Genomic DNA, 20,000 nt, shown 5'->3' with positions numbered 1-20,000 from the left:
TGAGAAGTTACCCCTCAACACCCTTCTTACTGCTTTTCCTAGACAAAATTTTGGTTTTTTTTTTTTTTTTTTTTGAACAAAACAAAACAAACAAACAAAAAAAAAAAACAGCACCTAAGTGAAAAGGAGAAAGCCCAGGGATTCTTCTACCCTGGGGGGAAGGAACAAGGCTCCTCTGGATTCTTTACCAGGCAGAGCCCCCAGCACAGGGCACATGAGGATTCTCTAAAAATGGGGCTGGACTGTTTGTTCTTGACATTCCAGATTAGAGAACAGCCTCTGGGATGAAGATAGAGCAGCCACAAGCTGCCAAAAGAGAAAATCCCTCCTGCTTTCTTGCAGGGACAGAAGGTCAGTGCAATTCCATTTAGCGGTGGTGATTTCTTGGTTCTGAGCAAGGGAGTGTCGGGCAGCAGCTGGACACCTCGGGACAGGCTCCACTTGAGGCTTAACAAAGGCCAAGGCCTCCTGTTCCCAATTTCAGCACCTTGATGCAGCCTGAGAATGACTTGGAAAATCTAGGGGCCAAGGTTCATCTTCCCTGAAGAGATGGGTCATGACTACCTCTAAACAGGACTCACAAATGAGCTCCAAAATGACTCCAAAACAGTGATGACAAAGGGAATGGAAACTCACTCAGATTTGGAAATGTCTCTTCAGATTCTTCCCCAGAGCAACACTTTCCTACCCACAGGCCGTGGGTGCTGCAGGTTTTATCATTTTTACTCCTGTCTACCATCCACACCGCAGGTAAGATGGGGCTCGAACACAGGTAAGAGACACATCAGCACAGTCCTGAGAACACACAGAACCAGGAGCCGCCTTCCCAGACAGATCCCGTGAGCTGTCTGATCACTGTGCGACGCTAGGAAGAAAGAGCCTGGAGAGTCTGCAAAGCACACTCTCTGCAGTGTGGGCCTCTAAGCTCCCCTGAGCCTTCTCTCCAAGCTCTGATGGGAAGCAGCCCAGTAAATGGGAGTAAAAGCAGGCTTTGTGGTCAGGGCAGACCTCAGAGTCTTGAACTCTTCTGTCTGAGGGGTGAGCTTCCTGGACAGGCGAGTCCACCTCTCCCTGCCCAAGGTGTCCACCTTGGGTGTAACACAGACGAATACTACGGGACTGGAAAGGTTCCATCAGTGGGCATCAGAGGCCAATCCCTCCTGCCTTGCACCAACCCCAGGGCTGAAAAATTGTTATGGTTTGGATGTGAGGTATCCCCCAAAAACTCACCTGTGAGATGGTGCAAGAAGGTCCAGGAGAAATGACTGGGTTGTGAGAGCCTTAACCCAACCAGTGAATGAATTCCTGATGGGATTAACTGGGTGGTGGCTGGAGGCTGGTGGGTGTGGCTGGAGGAGGGGGCATGGAGGCATGGCTTTGGGGTCTCTATTTGTCTCTGGAGAGTGGAGTCTCTCTCTGCTTCCTGATCACCATGTGAGCTGCTTCCCTCCACCACATTCTTTCTCCATGATGTCCTGCCTCCCCTCGAGCCCTGAGGAATGGAGCCTGCTATCTATGGATGGAGACGTCTGAAACTGTCAGCCCCCAAATAAACTTTTCCTCCTCTACAATTTTCTGGTTGGGTTTTTTTAGTCACACAGTAGTGAAAAAGCTGACCAAAGCAGAAGTGAAATATGCAGACTGTGTACAGACCTGGGCAACGGAGGCCTCCAGCTGACCTAGAAGCAGAGGGACAGCCCCAGCCACAGAAGTACTTACAGCTCTCTTATGTACAGTCCAGGGAGAAAGCAGCCGCTCCGGATTTCCGTGATATTATTCGAACTCAGATCCAACACTTCCAAGGAAAGGTAGGCCTTCAGCTGGCTCCCGTTCACGCTGCGGATCCTGTTGTGTTGCCTGAAACACACAAGTGGAGGTGACTTGGGCATTTCTTTTTGCAGAGTAACTACAAGAGCCAGGCATAGTGGTGGACGCCTGTAATCCCAGTGGCTCAGGAGGCTGAGGCAAGAGGACCTTGAGTGCAAAGCCAGCCTCAGCAACTTATTGAGGCCCTAAACAACTCAGTGAGACCCTGTGTCTAAATCAAATATAAAAAAGTATAAGAATTCTCTTTCCTATTTTACTAGTTGTTTGCTCTTTCATAACATGACCCTCTAGTGACACTCAAAATGAGTTTTCCTGTTGTTCTTCCCATCCATGATTAGCTGCTGGCTTCAGAGAGTATGCTGGATTTTCTCATATGGGACAAGCTGTTTGCAAAAGTATGGGGCAAGAACACAGGGGTGATCTCTAAGTACACAATCATGGCATGACCTGCATCTACCTATATACTCACCATAAAGGATGTACCAGTGCAATTGGGCAGCTCCAAACCAATAACCTTCTGCAATCTTCAGGACCCAGTCCACTGCCATGAGATAAAAGGCTTGTAGGCATGAGCCCAGGTTTAGTCATATGGCTGTGTGCAGTATTGGGGATTAAACCCAGGGCCTCATGGATGCTAGGAAAGTGCTCCACCACTGAGCCACATCCTCAGCCCTCTCTGGGTCAGTTTAATCCAACTTCACAAATCACTACGCACTTTCACAAATCACTACTGACACCTCCCATGTGCCAGGCATGGAGACATACAGGAGATTAAACACACACACAACACACACACACACACACACACACACACAGATAAAATCATGGTAATCCTCATACTTTGCTGGTGGGACTGCATTTGACCCAGTTACCCCACTCCTCAGCATAATACCCAAAGGACTTAAAATCAGCATACTACAAAGACACAGTCACATCTATGTTTATAGCAGCTCAATTCACAAAAGCCCAGCTATGGAACCAACCTAGATTCCCTTCAAGAGACGAATGGATAAAGATAATGTGTTATATATACACAATGGAATATTACTCAGCCTTAAAGAAGAATGGAATGATGGCATTTGCTAGTAAATGGGGGGAAATGGAGACTATCATCCTAAGTGAATGAAACACACCAATTCCAAAAAAAAACAAACAAAGGCTGAATGTTCTTTCTGATATGCAGGTGCTAATTCAAAATGGCAGGTGAGTAGGGAAGAATAGAGGTACTTTCGATTAGGCAGAGGGGAGCAAAGGGAAGGGAGGGTGTTTTGGGGGTAGGAAGGATAGAACAAGAATGGGACATTATTACCCTGTGTGCTACATAATTACATGACTGGTGTGATTCCACATCATGTACAACCAGAAGAAGTTATACTACATTTATGTTGGATGTTTCAAAATGCATTGTACTGTCATGGATAACTAATTAGAACAAATTTTAAAAAATAAAATAAAATCCTGGCACTCTGCAAAGGGAGAGAGGAGCTCACTGCTGGGTCTCACTGGAATCAAATCCCCTGCAGCTCTCAGTTTTCTCATCTAAATGATGCAGCCGAAACCTGTCATTTCTGGAATATGGGCAACCCAACTTAAAACCATGCTAAAGGGATAGCAGACATTAAGGAAAGTGCTCTGAGGGTGTCCTGCCCACATAGGAAGGCATTGTCCACTATGACTTATTTTCATCTTTAACCCTCGAGGCCTCTGACAAACCCCAAATCTAACCAAGGGACCAGCAGTCATTAATCAGGACAAAGGTAACTAATGCTAAGCGGGACAGGGCCATGGGCCTGCTGTGAACATGGCACTGCCTCGCAGATTCAAACTGGGACAGGAGATGCATGAGAATCTGCTTGGTTGCCAGGCGCAGTGCTGCCTGTCATCCCAGTGGCTCTGAAGGCAGGAGGATCGCAGGGTCAAAGCCAGCCTCAGCAACTTAGTGAGGCCCTGAGCAACTCAGTGAGACTCTGTCTCTAAATAAAATACAACACAGGGCTGGGGATGGGGCTCAGTGGTCGAGTGCCCCTGAGTTCAATCTCTGCTACCCACCCTCCTCTCCCCACCTTAAAAAAGAATCTTCAGGGTAGCAATGCTGTCCTGAGGGTTCTAGGCACACACTTCTGCCAGGTTGAGAAAAGAGGGGCAGCTGTCCAGCCGATCGGAGCCAGGAAGCCAGCCGTTGCTTACCAAGTGGCATCTCCTTTAAACCAACCCTTGAACATTGGTTCCAACAAGGCAGGAACGAGGACCTCTTTCCCAGAAGTTTGGGGGCCTCCCTCGGCTCCTTTTGTTGTTGGTGGTGTTGTTTTTTCTTTTCACAAGTCTCCCAGGCCCTAAATTCAAAACTAGATTTACAAGGGCCCAACTCTGCTGACAGGGGGAGCCTCCTTCTAATGAAAGGACCCTTCCCTCCACCTCCCCTCCTCACCACCCCCTCACCAAGCTACTTCCTTTGAGATCTGTATTCAGTTCTTTATTAAACATAGTCTCTTATAGTTTTCAGACTCCCAAAGCAAAAGAACAGAAAACCTTTATTATGCAAAATATGGGAAGAAAAAAGATCAAGACATAAAGGAGAAAGTGCTATGACTCATCTGGGAACTCTGGATACCATGCCAGGGAGCCAGGAAACAGGGGGTCTGGAAACCAAAGGGACATCCTGGGGCCCAAAGCTGGACAAAGGGGTCGGTCCACTGGGGGGAGCCCTGAGGACAGCTGACCCTTCTCTCTGCTCCCCCACACCCCCTCCTCTGTCTTACTTGGTCTTTGTCTTGGGCCTCTTCCTTCTTTCTTGTCAGTCTGTCTCTTCACATTCCCCCCCCCCAACCCTGACCCCCCCCCCCCAAAAAAAAAGGACACTGTGAGAAAGACAAGTCTCTGGTACCCTGGCAAAAGTTCCCAACTGAGCAGAAGAGGCAGCCATGGAGATTGGACCATGGTGGCCTGGGAGAAGTTGCCAGGGCTAGTGCCTGAGCCAGGACACTGGGGCTGAGAGGCCAGGAGCTTGGCACAGGGGACAGAGCTGGCAGGGCCACCCCAGGGAACGGCTCCCCTGGGCCAGGCTAAGGAGCTGGGAATCTGGCTCCCCACAGGACAGGTGGGAGGGGTGGCAATTCAGAGGCAGGCACAAGAGAATGGTAAAGGGGAGGTCCCTCCCTCCCAGGAGCCGGAGATGACATCATCAAATGGTAAGGGGGACCCTGGGCAGGCTACAGGCCGTACCTTCCATCCCCACCCACTGGCAGCCGCAGAGGTCAGTTCAGGGGTCGCATGGACATTTGTAAATCAGGTACCTGGCAAAGGGCTACTACCCGGAATATAGTCAGCACTACCCCCCCCCCCCCACATTCCCACAGCTTCCACATCTGCACGTTCCACTAACTGTAGTAGAAAATGCAAAAGAAACTGTCTGGAGTGAACATGTACAGATGTTTTCCCTGTGCCTGTCTCTAAATGGCACGGTATAGTTATCTACACAGCATTGATTTACACTGCATGAGATAATGTAAAAATTTGGAGATGATTTAAAGCATTGATTATATGACACTATTGCATTACTTTGTACAAGGGACTTGAGGCTCCATGGATTGGTATTTTTTGGGGGGGTGGGGACTTGCATGACTGTATATATAGAATCCCTAGAACTGACAGCAACAGAGAACAAATGTCCTAATGAAAACATGGGCAAAGGGGACCTGGGGCTGGGGCTCAGTGGTACAGCTCTTGCCTAGTATGTGTGAGGCACTGGGTTCGATCCTCAGCACCATATAAAAATAAATAAATTTTTAAAAATCGGCAAAGGACTTTATAGACATTTCTCCAAAGAGAACCAAGTAGCCAACAAACCCATGCAACCATGTTTGAAGTCAGCCTTCACAAGTGAAATGCAAAACAAAACCCTGATTAAATATCTGCTCACACCCATCAGTGTGGCCTCTATCAAATTAAAAAAGAAAAAAAAAAAGTTAAGCAGGGGTGAGGATTTGGAGCAGTCAAAACTTTGTGGCAATGTGAAATGATGGAAAGCTGAAGAAAATGGTTTTCTGACTCCTCAAAACATTAAACACAAAGCCAGGAGTGGTGGCACATGACTGTCATCCCACTGGGATGACAGGCATGCACCACCATCCTTGGTGCTTTTCTTATTTTTTGAGACAGGGTTTCACTAAGTTGCTGAGGCTGGCCTCAAACTTGTGATCCTGGGCTGGGGATATAGCTCAGAGCTTGCCTGGCATGCACAAGCCCTGGTCCAATCCCAGCACACCACATACACACAACTTGGGATCCTCCTTCCTCAGCCTTCCAAGAGGCTGGGGGGAGGGTTATAGGTGTGCACCACTCCACCTGGCTCATTTCCATATTTCCTAACACATTTGGTTATTGATTAGTCTTCTTTTAGTCTAGCTGGTGGATGGTCCAGCAGGCAATTCCTCCACCAGAAGGAGCATGGTTCTTTATCGTGAGGAAAAAAACATACCCACCTCAACTGTGGCCATAGGTTCTACACTGAATACAGACACAGAGCTCCACCATTTGAGAGTACCACTCATTTTTTTAAGACAACTATTATTTCACACTTCCAGGGATAAATAGCACACTCAAGAGATGATTTTTCACATGAATCTTCATGATGTCTGAAAAGGTTGGGCCTTCTGCTACATATTAGGAAGTTTTAACGGCAGGGGAGTGAAGAGAAAGGAAAAAGGCCTCATTTATTCTCACTCCTTAGGCAAGAATAAATGCTCCAGCCCCCATGCAGGCAGGCACACGTGTGAACGTGTAGTCAGTTTGAGGAATGCTAGCAACTATTTATTACTCAGTATGATTTCACCTGTGCCTCAAGACTAATTACTGGCAGTCCCAGCTCAGGTCCCGAGGCCAAGACTAATTTTCCAAAATTAAAGTCTAGGTCTCTTTCCCCCCTTGCTTGCAGGATGAGCCCTTAGGGGGACTTTAATTATTCACCCAGCCCTAGGGGATGGAGGCTCCTGTGGCTGCCTCCCCTCCAAGACCTGCTCTTTAATTACACTTTAATGTGAATTCATCTCTGCACTAAGGAGACTGTAAAGAAGATTGATCTCATATCTCTCTCTCTCTCTCTCTCTCTCTTTTTCTAGAGGGTTTGCTAGAGAGTTAGGTATTCCCATTGATTTTATGTCACTAGCAGATCCAGCCAGGAAGAGGGCTCAGGCGGTTGCTGCCAGTGATCTCTCCAGCTCCTCACTTGCCTCAATATGAGAGAGGTCACCCACAGGACACCAGGTTGCTTTCCTCCCAGGCTGTGTTCTCTGGGACTTACAATTTACTAGGATGTTAAATATCGCATCCCTTTTATTTAATCAGTTTTTCTTCGGCTAAGAGGTCACAGCAAATTAGAGGACTTAGAACCATCTCAGGTATTTTTATTTAATTTATTCATACTCTAAGTCTTCCAGGTACATTTGTTAACGGGAGAGAAAAAATTTTCCTCAAAAGCAAATGACAGCCATGCATAGTGGCCCATGCGTGTAATTGCAGCGGCTGGGGAGGCTGAGGCAGGAGGATGGCAAGTTCAAAGACAGCCTTAGCAACTTAGTGAGACCCCAACAACTCAGCAAGAAATATTTAGAAATAAATTATTTTTTTTATAAAAAAGGCTGGGATGTGGCTCAGTCATTAAATACACCTGGGTTCAATCACTGGTACAAAACAACAACAAAAAAAAGCAAATGACATTTTCAGATATGTGGACACCAGAGGCTGAAAGGAAGGGAATACAGGAAGTGAATGCTGATGGGTGGAGGGTGTGAAGGGGGTCTCTTTTTGTGGTGGTAAAAATGTTTTAGCATTAGATACTGGTTATGGTTGGACACCACTGAGAAGGTACTAAAAGCTGAACTGTATATACCTCAAAATATTTAAAATGTTGAGTTCATTAATTTCATCTCAATCAAAAAAATCCAAAGAGCCCAAGTGCAGTGGTGCACGCCTGTCATCCCAGGCTGAGGCAGAAGGATCATGAGTTCAAAGCCAGCCTCAGCAACTTAAATGAGACCCCCTGTCTCTAAATAAAATATAAAAAAAGGGCTGGAGATGTGGCTCAGTGGTTAAGGGCCCCTGGGTTCAATCCGCAGTAACTGCCCCACCCCAAAAATTTTTTTCAAGATTAGAAATATTTCAGTGTGTTTAAACACACACACACACACACACACACACACACACACACACACACCCCTAAGGAATTTTGACAGCAATTTCACAAAGACACAAGTAACTGTGTCAACCTGGTTTTTGTTTTTATCTCCCACCTGGTGGACACAGGTCAGGGAGAGCAAAGGAGGTGGCAGGGTGAAGAGGCAAGTTCTGACAGGTACCACCACCACCTGGAGAGGAAGCCGGGCAGACACAGCCAGGGCGGCCTCTGCATGGGGTTCAGAGTGAAAATCAGTTTTCAGTCTGCTTTCCTCCCAGGAATGAAAACCAATCAGTCCTCCACACCACAACCAACCTCCTCCATGGCGTAAGTGCAGAACTGCCGCAGGAAAAGCAGAAATGTTCCTTTAGCAGAAATGTTGCTTATGCCTCAGACAAAATTACTGTTGCCGTGGGAACTGTAACTGGAGTTTCCTGGACTTCTAATTAAAAAAAAAAAAAAAAAAATCTCTAATGTGAAATTCGACTGGCAGACTCTGCTCCCATTTAACAAAAGGCTGTTTCTTTTTCTGAGAACTATTTTTATGAATTAGCGCCCTCGCTCCAACCCAATCCTATTAAAAGCTTTCCTGGAGTTTTATGCTTTCTGATATTAAGGACAAATGGCTCTGGTATTATCCTCAGGACAAGATGCAAATAAATCTGCTCTCTGACAAATACTTTAATTGAGTTAGATCCCTTTAATCAGAAAGTATTAACCAATTGAAATTGTGCTGTAGGACCCAAGTTCCCAAAACTCTAGAACTCTCTCTCTCTCTCTCTCAAAGCCCTGATATTAAAGTCAGGCACAAAACAAAACCTCTTCCCAGGAGACCCTTCCAAGGGTGACACTCAGCAAAGAAGGGAACTGGAGTCTGAGAACTCAGGGCACGCCTGTGTGACAGAGAAGAAGAACTCAGCTCCAGAGGCCAAGTCTAGGATGACAGGTGTCTGAGCTGAAAACCACAAATCTGCTATTTCTGCTGAAAGACACAAAGTACAAAGAGCAGCTACTGGACAGACGGACCAACCATGTCTTCAGTGACGTTGCCCCTGCCCTCTACTTCTGGGTCACCCAAGAAATCGATGCCTGATTCATCAAAAAAGAAAAAAAGGAACTTGTCCCAGGTCACACCTGCACCAGAGGCAGAGAAGGATACACACCAGATCTCCACTTTTCCTTTCTGCATTAGTCTATAAACTAGTCGCAACAAAATTGTCTCCTCGAACTCACATGGCCTCACAGTAATCATATTTTGCTTACTTTTCTGATCCCCCACCTGCTCAAAAAAGGGAAATAAACCACTGAACAGTGTGGCAAATGCCTATAATTCCAGCAGCTCAGGAGGCTGAGGCAGGAGGATCATGAGTTCAAAGCCAGCCTCGGCAACTTAGCGAGGCTTTAAACAACTCAGGGAGACCCTGTATCTAAATAAAATACAAAATAGGGCTGGGGATGTGGCTCAGTGGTGAGCTCTCCTGGGTTCCATCCCTGGTACCAAAAGTGGGGGCAGGATAAAATACTGAGGGACTAAGGACTCTCAGATGTCAGAGTACAGCTCAGTGGTACGGCACTTGCCTAATATGTGAAAGGCCCTGCGTCCCATCCCCACTGCCATAAGCAAGCAAAAATGAAGTTTGTAACTATTAGCACATTTTCAGACAATGTGTCAGTGCTTCCACGTCACCTTGGAACAGCCTCTGGGACACAACTTCACGGGGCACAGGAGACACCTAATAATTACTCACAGAACACGGGACACATTTTAATTCTAAATTTCTGCAAGGCAACAGTACCTATCAGAAACACATGTTCTTCTAAGCTGATCAATGGGCACCACCTTCATGGATGGAGATGCTAAAAGCCTTGTTGGGTCAGAATGGGAAAAATGTCCTTTGGCTACAAAGTGACCCTCATCCACTCTCTGCTCATCCTCTGTTGTTCTCTCCTCCATCCTTCATGTAGACCACAAAGGAAACCCAGAAATGCATGCAGGGTGACCGCAAAATCATCTAGACTCCTGTTCCCCAGAGGTCACGCTGCTAACCTAACTGTCTGCAGACACTCAGTCCAGGCATCCAGTCTGAAAACCTCCGAGAAAATGAAAATAAAGACCCTTTCATTTCTGTTGTCTCAGAGAAATCACTGCCCAAGTCAGATGGAGACTAACTTCAGGCCAGAGAGGTTGCCAATGCTAACCTGCATTTTCCAAAACTGAATCGGAGTGAGAAGGGAGTCAGTCTCTCTCTCTCTCTCTCCTATACATATTTCAACACAGTCTAATGGAATAGCAGGAACAAGGCCAGACAGCCCCACTGCTACTGGCACCGGGGCCAGGGAACAGAAATTTATTTTTAGTCAGCAGAGCAAGGAGTGATTCAAGTGCCACAGGCCCGGGGTGCAAGCTGGGGGCCTTCCTGCCTCTGGCATGGGATACCTCACAGTCACCTACCATGCTCCTTGCTCCAAGGGCAGGGGGTGGACAAAGAAGCCTTGGAAGGACACACTTGTCCCATCTCAATTCTACCTCTCCATTTTGCAACTTAGTATACATTTGGGGAGTCGCACCTTCTTCTCTAGCAACTCCAAGATATGCTCTGCTATCCTGGCTCCCTCACCGAACAAGAAAAGGAGGAATGAGTGGCCAAATGGCCTGGGAGCTTGTTAAAAATGTGGTTTTGGGGGATGTGGCCCTGCATTTCTTCGTTTGGGGTGGTGTTGGGGGTGGGGTGTGCCAGGGATTGAACCCAGGGACACTTGACCACTGAGCCCCATCCCCAGCCCTATTTTGTGTTTTATTTAGAGACAGGGTCTCTCTGAGTTGCTTAGTGCCTTGATTTGCTGAGGATGGCTTTGAACTCACCATCCTCCTGTTGCAGCCTCCCGAGCCTCTGGGATGACAGGCAGGCAACACCGCACCCGCCTGGCTGTGGCCCTGCATTTCTAATGGGCCTGATGTGGATATGATACTGCTGGTGCACAACTTGGGCTCTCAGGATTCATGAGCATCTCCATGCACTTGGCTTGAGGAACACTCTGGGGGTTTCCATATCCCCAGCTCACCTCTCCAAAAGCTGACTCATTTAATGTAGCCCACGATTAGGCACCTTGCAGGTGCTGCGCACAGAACAAGTGGGCACAAAAAAGAAAGTGAACCCTCTGCTCATACTTCAAGGGCCATGGTTTTCCTGCTTTCAATATTCATTCCTTCACAGGGAACAAAGACCGTCCTACAATGCCTGTGGGCCTACAGTGAGGTCTCATCAAGACCCAAGGAGTTATGTGAGAACCAGCCACCATTAAGAGCCACCAAGTATCACATATTTGCTAAGTGACCCTCATGACAGCAAGTGCTTCATGTATGTTCTGCTTCCTTCTAGGCCTGGCCCTGTCCACTTGTAATCCCAGTGACTCGGGAGGCTGATGCAAGAGGATAGCAAGTTTAAGACGAGCCTGGGCAACTTAGTGAGGCCCTAAGCAACTTAGCTAGGCCATGTCTCAAAATATAAAAGAGTCTGGGGATGTGGCTCAGTGGTAGGGTGCCCTGGTTCAATCCCTAGTATCCCTCCCCTCCAAAAAAAATGTCAGAATCACATTTTACTTTTATGAGATTCAGAGATGACGTTAACTGTCCAGGATAGGGTGAGCCACCACCCAGCCCCTCCCCAGGCTTTCCTGAAGAACCCTCAGCAGCCTGGAAAAAGGTTCAGCTCCAGAGAATGTTTCAAAAGGCTGCTCCCTGAACACAGGGCCCGCAGCCAGCCAAAATCCAAGATTGACACGCTAACCCGAGATCTTTTTAATAGTGCCTTCCTGCCGTATCCCCCTGCTCAGCCTGCTGAGTTCCAGGGTTCCAGAGAAAAGGACGCACACAGGTGAGCAAACGAATTGTAAAACTAGCAAAATCAAGATAAAGTAAAAATGTGCAGGGCTGCAGTGTGGACAGGAAATTCAGTAGGAAGGGGGTACTCTGCTCGGGAAGCTGCCCAAAAAATCTGGTGGAGCGCATGGCTGGACTCCCACCTGGGAAGACCTGTCAGGCTGCAGGAGCAGGGCCAAGCCAGGTGCCTCAGCCCCAGCAAAGGCAAAAGGCTCAAATGATCACACCCCGGGGCTTCCTCACTGCATTTTTTGGTTAAAACCATTTATGTCCTTTTTGGTTTCCTCTGTAAGAACACCCAGATTTCACTTCAGTCTATCATTGACCATTACAATGAATTCCTCTTTTTTCTGCTGATTTCTGAGGCCAGGAGGCACTTCATTATTTTATTTTTTTTTTATTTTTTTATTTTTTTATTTTTTTTTATTGGTTGTTCAAAACATTATAAAGCTCTTGACATATCATATTTCATACATTAGATTCAAGTTGGTTATGAACTCCCAATTTTACCCCAAATACAGATTGCAGAATCACATCGGTTACACATCCACATTTTTACATAATGCCCTATTAGTAACTGTTGTATTCTGCTACCTTTCCTATCCTCTACCATCCCCCCTCCCTCCCTTCCCATCTTCTCTCTCTACCCCATCCACTGTAATTCATATCTCTCCTAAATCCCAACGGCATTTCTTGTAGAAATGGATAAAGCAATCATGAAATTCATATGGAAAAATAAAAGACCCAGAATAGCAAAAGCAATTCTAAGCAGGAAGTGCGAATCAGGCGGTATAGCGATACCAGACTTAAAACTATATTACAGAGCAATAGTAACAAAAACAGCATGGTACTGGTACCAAAACAGGAGGGTGGACCAATGGTACAGAATAGAGGACACAGAGACTAAATCCACAAAGCTACAACTATCTTATATTTGATAAAGGAGCTAAAAGCATGCAATGGAGGGAGGATAGCATCTTCAACAAATGGTGCTGGGAAAACTGGAAATCCATATGCAACAAAATGAAACTGAATCCCCTCCTCTCGCCATGCACAAAAGTTAACTCAAAGTGGATCAAGGAGCTAGATATCAAATCAGAGACTCTGCGTCTGATAGAAGAAAAAGTTGGCTCCGATCTACATATTGTAGGGTCGGGCTCCAAATTCCTTAATAGGACACCCATAGCACAAAAGTTGATAACAAAAATCAACAAATGGGACTTACTTAAACTGAAAAGTTTTCTCTCAGCAAGAGAAACAATAAAAGAGGTAAATAGGGAGCCCACTTCATTATTTTATATATATATATATATTTATTTATTTTATTTTAGAGCCCTAAAAGTAAACTGAGTCTCAGTTCCAAATTCACTGGCACAGAGCTGAGCCTGCTATCTTATAATTCACACAGCTTCCTTTAATTCCAGTTTATTCACCTGAGCTGCAACTTCATGGGTCAGAGAGCAAGTAGAAAAGTCCTAGCGTCCCCCAAATGGGAGACAAGTCAAGGGCTGGAGAGTGGCTCAATGGTAGGGCACATGCTTAGCTAGCATGTGTGAAGCCTGAGGTTCCATCCCCAGCACTGCTGGAAATAAATGGGTGTGGGGGGCAAAACCTCCAGCTTTTGATTCTGCAAAACCCCAGAACAGCAAACAAGGCATTTTCTGTGATGAAGGTCATTCTCCACCAGTGAGCAAGCATGCCACCACAAGTTCTCCTGCCACCAGTGTCAGCAAGCCAAAACCACGGACCCACCATGGCCCAGAGCCCCAGATGGCACTACTCACAGAAAGAGAGACACCACGTGTGGAGAGGCAGCACCCAGGGATGGTATGGCTGTCAACTCATTATTATGGAGGTACCTGCAACAAAAGCAAGAGGGAATGGATCACATGGAGCACTTAAGTTAAGCATTTAGAAACACAAACATACAAGGCCAATCAAAACCACCATGAGCCAGGCGCGGTGGCACAGACCTGTCATCCCAGCAGCTTCGGAGGCTGAGGCAGGAGGATCGTGAGTTCAAAGCCAGCCTCAGCAACTTAGTGAGGCCCTAAGCAACTTAGTGAGACCCTGGCTCTAAATAAAATATAAAAAGGCCTGGGGATGTGGCTCAGTGGTTAAGCACCCTGGGTTCAATCCAGCTACCAAAAAATAGATAGATAGATGATAGATAGATAAATAGAAACCCCCTGCTGCATTCACCACAGGAGGTGTGAAATAAAAGAATCCACAAGTGAGTTTTTAAAGAGAAAGAAGTTCTACGAAGTCACAAAGCCTAACTATTCCTCACACCCCTAGTAAGAAATTAACACTAGCATCAAGTTCAGAAAAGAAATCAAGACTAACAGACATCGAGTAATGAGAATAGGCCCAGATACTGGTTCAGGTCAAGTGTGGCCCCAAGTCCATCCTGGTTGGCTCAATCAATCAGGAAGGGATCTGGAGAGGAAAGACTGTCCCCTCCTGGTTGCTCAGTGCTCTGCCTGAACCACAGGGTAACATGCAGGAACAGAAAGCTGGAGCCCAGTGGCTCACTCCTGTGGGGTTCTGAGATGCTAGTCACATATGGGACCGATTATTTCAATGTCTTCACTATGAAATAACAAAGGGGCTGGACTCAGAGATGCTCATCCATTTGAGGTTCCAGCTTCCCTGGACTCTAATGGAGTCTCTGGATGGTCTTCCAGGAAAACAAACATATACACATGCTTTCTGCACACAGACATTGTGAAAACCCTCTGCAGACAGGATGTGCTCTCCAAGTTCCCTTCCTGTTGGAAGGTCCTAAAATCTCTCTTTCCACCATTGATATCTCTTAATGGAAGGGAAAGCCCATGGACACAGCTTGCCTGGTCTGCCCCCAGAGGCTGTACAATCTGGCCTCCTTACATGGACATGTATTTCCAAATCTGGGAAGAGAATCCAAAAATCAGACTTGCAATGTGAGCCCAAGAAACCTCAGGAAAGCCAAAGCAGTGTCCAGGCATTCTGCTGGGTGACGGGCTTGAAAGAAATTGTACTTGAGATGCAAAGTCAAGGGAATAAAACTGGATTATCTTGCTCTCGATTTTTTAAGGGAGGTACATCTTACACACAGGGCACTCTCTGAAGACAGGCCACTGGCATGACAGCTGTATTCATACAAGTAGAGAACCCACATTTGCCTGAACAGAATCATCTGGTTGTCTGCCATCTTTTACAGAAATGAATAGGAGAAGTGAAAAAAAAAAGAAAAGAAAGAAAGAAAGGCCTTGAATTATCCCATTTGCTTTCTTCGGTGCCAAAGCCAGTTAGGGATGAGGCTTGACAATTACTGGGCCGTAGGACACAGAAATGCCTGTTTAAATAGCTTCATGACTGAAGCATCTGGCAGAGAGAAAGCAGATCCATATCATGTGGCAAATCCTTGTTTGTGTGTTGAAATAGGCAATTAATTATTTTAACAGTCTGTTATCTGACGGTCCCCTGAATCAGATGGTTTCTGCTTCTACCTTTTATCTCTCCCAACCCTGCTTCGAGATCCATTTCCCATCACGGTACTGAAAATTCTCCATCAGTCTTAATCATGACCAGGAAAATTTCACAGTATCTATGAGCACACATATCACGAGAGGACACCCTCCGTTTTCACCAGAGCAAGAAAAGCTCAGCTCAGGCGCCTGCTACCACCAAGGTATCTCCTAGAGATTGACTCTAAAACAGAAGATGAGGTAATAAGAAGAGTAGCAGGTAACTTAACCAAAGGCTTACTATCTACCAGATGAAGCTCTAAGAGGTTTTCAGCCTATGGACTCATCTTTTGGACCGTAGAAGTGGGTCCCAGGAATGTTTCCATTGAAATAAGAGGTGTTAAGTAATTGGACCAACATCACTAGCAGAAAATAGCAGTGGCCCAGGAAATCTGGCCCCAAAGTTATCATTATCCCCTCAGGGGCACTCGACCACTGAGACTCATCCCCAGCTCCTTTTTTTGTATTTTATTTAGAGACAGGGTCTCACTGAGTTGCTTAGGGCCTTGGTAAATTGCTGAGGCTGGCTTTGAACTTGCGATCCTCCTGCCTCAGCCTCCTGAGCTGCTGGGATGACAGACATGCATCACCACACCCAGCTTGTTTCTTTACGATTGTAGTGAAACCCCTGTATGTATTATGTAAAGTAATCATCACAACAACTTTGAGTTAGTTTCCAGTTATTACTGCTGTTTCCTATATGACACTCATTTCCCAAGTCAGTTTAAGTAACCGGCCAGGGGGACATGGCCAAGAGATGAACAGTGGCCTCAAATCAGAGAAGAGCAATGAGCAAACAAGCCAACAAGCATGAGGCTGGCCAGAAAGCTCCTAATCTCTTAGGTAACATTGAAGTTGTTTTTCTGCCTTGATTTGAATTGGAACCTAAAACTGAGTATGTAAAAACTCTGGCTAATGAGCCTCCAGCCCCCAAACGAAGCTGATCTCCATCAAAGGCCCTAAAACTCTTGCTGAGATATCTGGCTTCTATAAAACTTTTTCTGATGATTCAGGACCAAGAAGTGCCTCAAATGCTTCGGACTATGAATCACGGCCCAACCCAGGAGCTGGAAGGAGGTGTAAGTTAGGTCACTGGGGGCTGCGAGGGTTGCCTGACCCCAGAGCAGAACCCGGACAAGACCTGACCCACTCAATCCTTAAGGTCAGCGGGGACTTGTGGGTCCCTGAATTTTCTCCCCAAACTTACACTTACTTAGCTCGGTTCAAGGGAAAAGTTACATTTAAATGTTACAAAGGACATTTCACAGTACATCATCATCATTTATTATCTTAATGAAGTTTGGCCTTTTAACCAACAATATAAAACCCACCCAAGGAGTATTATGGGGTTATAGCATCTTTTTTTCCTTGCCAGACTTATTGATTGAATAGCTGATAGAGGCACACAGTAAAGATTTCAAACCATTTCAAAAAAGAATACACGGAGTATACAGTGAAAAAAAAGTTCCTGTATCCTTCAGTCTCCTGGCCTGCCTCCAAGGGGAACCTCCTGCTGCAGGCTATGAGATGTGCATGTGTTTTTATTTTACACAAACTTGTGTCTTGTGGGCTATTCTGTACTGCTCTTTTCCCCTCAGTAATATATCTTGAGGAGGTCTTCACAAGTCTTTCAGCCAGCTGCAGAGTAGTCCTCTGCTGGTATGAGTGGTTTTAAAAAAAAAAAAAAATGGACCCTTTTCTTTACTGATTTATTTCGCCAATTTGTTCTTGGTAGGCAGAATGGTTGTTCCAATTGCTCCCAACTAGACACAGATCCAACTACTAACAAATCGAGTCAGAAGGAGGGCTGGAACTTTGGTTTCCCTTCTTTTTTTCCCCTTACTTATTAATCTACTTATTTATTTATCGTACTAGGGGTTGAACCCAGGGCTTCATGCATGCTAGGCAAGTGCTCTACCACTGAGCCACATCCCCTGGTTCTTCTGTTTTTAATGTATTTTGAGACAGGGTTTTCCTAAATTGCCTAGGATGGCCTTGAACTTGCCATCCTCCTGCCTGAGCCTCTGGGGCAGTTGGGATTACAGGTATGCATCACCACATCAGCTTGGTTTTGTTTCTTAAGAGGGAGAAAGCCATCAGAAGCACACAGGAACATGATTTCAAGAGACTTAATAACTGAGGTTATGCTTTATCTACTGGAGAATAATGCATACTAAATAATGGCTTTAGCAAGACTTCATGATACATAATTTCTAAAATTATTTTTGTATAATGACAAAGAATATATAGCTCTCCCTTGGTATCTGTGGGGTTAACTGTAGGAACCCCCCCTCCACCAAAATATGCCCAAGACCTTTACAGAAAACTGTAGCAGTAGTTGTATAAATCCTATGCATCTCCTCATATAAACTTTAAATCACTTCTAGGTTACTCTGAATGTTATCTAATGTTGCATAAAGGCTATGGAAATAGTTGTTACATTGTATTTTTAGGGAATAACGACAAGGAGAAAAAAAAGTTTGTATATGTAAATTTTTCTCCAATATTTTCAATCAGAAATTGGTTGAATCCATGGCCATTAAACCCATGGACATGGGGAGGACTGGCTGTGGTCACTTTAACAAGTGCATACAATAATCAGGGTGAACACGGACCCAGTGCCAGGAATCTGTTGCAAACCTGAATGGCAAGCCAACCCTTTCAGGAAAATAGGAATGATCATCTCACCCCAAAAGAAGAAACTGAGACAGAGTGGCAGAAAAGGAATTTTTTCAAAGAGATTACACAGCTTGCATTTTTTGTTTGTTTGTTTTAGTTTGGTTTGGGGGTTTTCTTTCTCTTTTCTTTCTAGTACTAGGGATTGAACCTAGGGGCACTGAACCACTGAGCCACATCCCCAATCCTTTTTCTATTTTATTTAGAGACAGGGTTTTGCTGAGTTGCTTAGGGTCTTGCTAAGTTGCTGAGGCTGGCTTTGAACTTCCAATCCTCCTGCCTCAGCCTCTGGAGCTGCTGGGATGACAGGCATAAGCCACTGAGCCAAGCCAGCTTATGTTTTAAAATCGGATCTCATCGTTCTCAAAACTTGCAGTACCTTTGTTTCCCTTTTCAACCAATGAAAATAATACAAGTGCCAAGCTTATAGGGTCTGGGCAGGTTATAGCTGAAATAATGAAACATAAAGGTTTAGGATACAGATATGTGGGAAATAACTAGCAGGTGGTAGTGATTCACAGCCAAAAATAGTGCCTCAGAGCAACCCCTACCTCACCTGTGCCCAACATACAACCATCATGCACTCTCCTCATGCATGTGCATGAACGTGGGGAGGCAGCGGGCAGCAGCCTTAGATGCTGGCAGCACAGCGAGCCATAAATACCCAATAGCAGACACAGGCTAGGCTTCCTCACCCCTCAGAACATTTTAGGTCAGTGGCTCTGGTGAGCACATAGGGGTATCCACAGCAAGGAATCTCAGCCAGGCAGCAGTATCGTGAGCTGAGCACCATTATCACAGAGGACTGTATAAACAGCCTTCCTATTATAGAAGAGCCTCGGTGTCCAGCACCCTCCTGGGTGGAGGCCCTCCTGGTGGGCCCTCAGGGCTGTGGGAAGTGCAGACCATGTGGCTTGGAAGCAGCTGTCTAAGTGCCCCCATGTCCTCCAAGTGCCTCCAAATGGCTGGCTTTCTCCCTCTAACCAACCCACAGTATTATGTGGTTCGAGGGCCTCCAAAAATAAACCACTGCTAAGCCACCCCCGGCTCCTTTGCTAGCCCTGGCTCTGACACTCCTCGGGGTTTGGGAGAACTGGCTGCCCCCTGGGAAACACTCAGGCCCAGCTAATTCTGATGCAATTGGGTATCAACTGCGATTCTTGAGGTTTTTTTTGTCTTTTCTTCCACATCCTTTCCCATCTCCCCACCACTCACCCCTGACACCTCTTATAATCTCCAGGAGTATCAGAATTCCTGCAGGAAAAGCCCCACAGGCTTTCAGTGAGGAGTTCTGCTGCTCTGGGTACCATGTCTGGAGAGTCCAGGGAGTGGCACCAGGGAGAGAAGGAAGTCACAGTAGGTAAAAGGTTCAACCTGTCAGTCTCCAAAAATGTGTTTCTAAACTAGCACTCAGCCAGGGCTGCCCAGTTTCAAAAGTAGCAAAAGAGAAATGATACTCAGTGAGCCTTTGCCATAGCCAGGGCCAAACCATCATCTTCAGTTAATAACTACAATGATACTGATCGTGTGTCACTATGTCGATGGCACAGAGGAGGCAAAGGAAACACTGAGGAGCTGTCACTTGTCCAGGGACACAGACTCAAAACGAGAACCCCAAGGGGCAGAACCAGAACTCAAATGTCAAAATCCAGTTCTGCTTGCCACTAAAACGAGTGTTTCCACCCCCACTTCACCCTACTGTGTCTGTAATAGATGACCTTGGTTTTACAAGGCCCACTCAGGAAGGCAGTGCTGGGGGTGGGGGGATTCCACTCTTAAAACAAGGAAACTAGAGGTTGGTGGTCAAGAGAGCAAAACCCAATGGAAGTCGAAAGCCTGTGTGAGCAAGGAACAAGAACTAGGGAGCTAGCAAAACCAATGCTGAGAGCACCGTCTGAAGCATCCACAAAGAATGTGTTAAAATAATGTCTCTTTT

The 20,000-nt window shown here is 46.0% G+C and overlaps 1 protein-coding gene across 1 annotated transcript in view; it reads right to left on the bottom strand.

Annotated features, from left to right (window-relative positions):
* Positions 1–20,000, bottom strand: part of LOC114080927 (leucine-rich repeats and immunoglobulin-like domains protein 1) — a 100,833-nt gene that overhangs the window by 51,473 nt on the left and 29,360 nt on the right. The window contains 2 exon segments of the mRNA XM_071603824.1: positions 1,720–1,857; positions 13,664–13,738. Coding sequence (XP_071459925.1) covers positions 1,720–1,857; positions 13,664–13,738 — 213 coding nt within the window.

The sequence above is a fragment of the Marmota flaviventris genome, chromosome 17 (genome assembly GCF_047511675.1).
Source record: "Marmota flaviventris isolate mMarFla1 chromosome 17, mMarFla1.hap1, whole genome shotgun sequence".
Lineage (NCBI taxonomy): Eukaryota > Metazoa > Chordata > Mammalia > Rodentia > Sciuridae > Marmota > Marmota flaviventris.
Note: the sequence above shows the minus strand (reverse complement) of the source record. Positions and strands in the feature narration are given on the sequence as shown.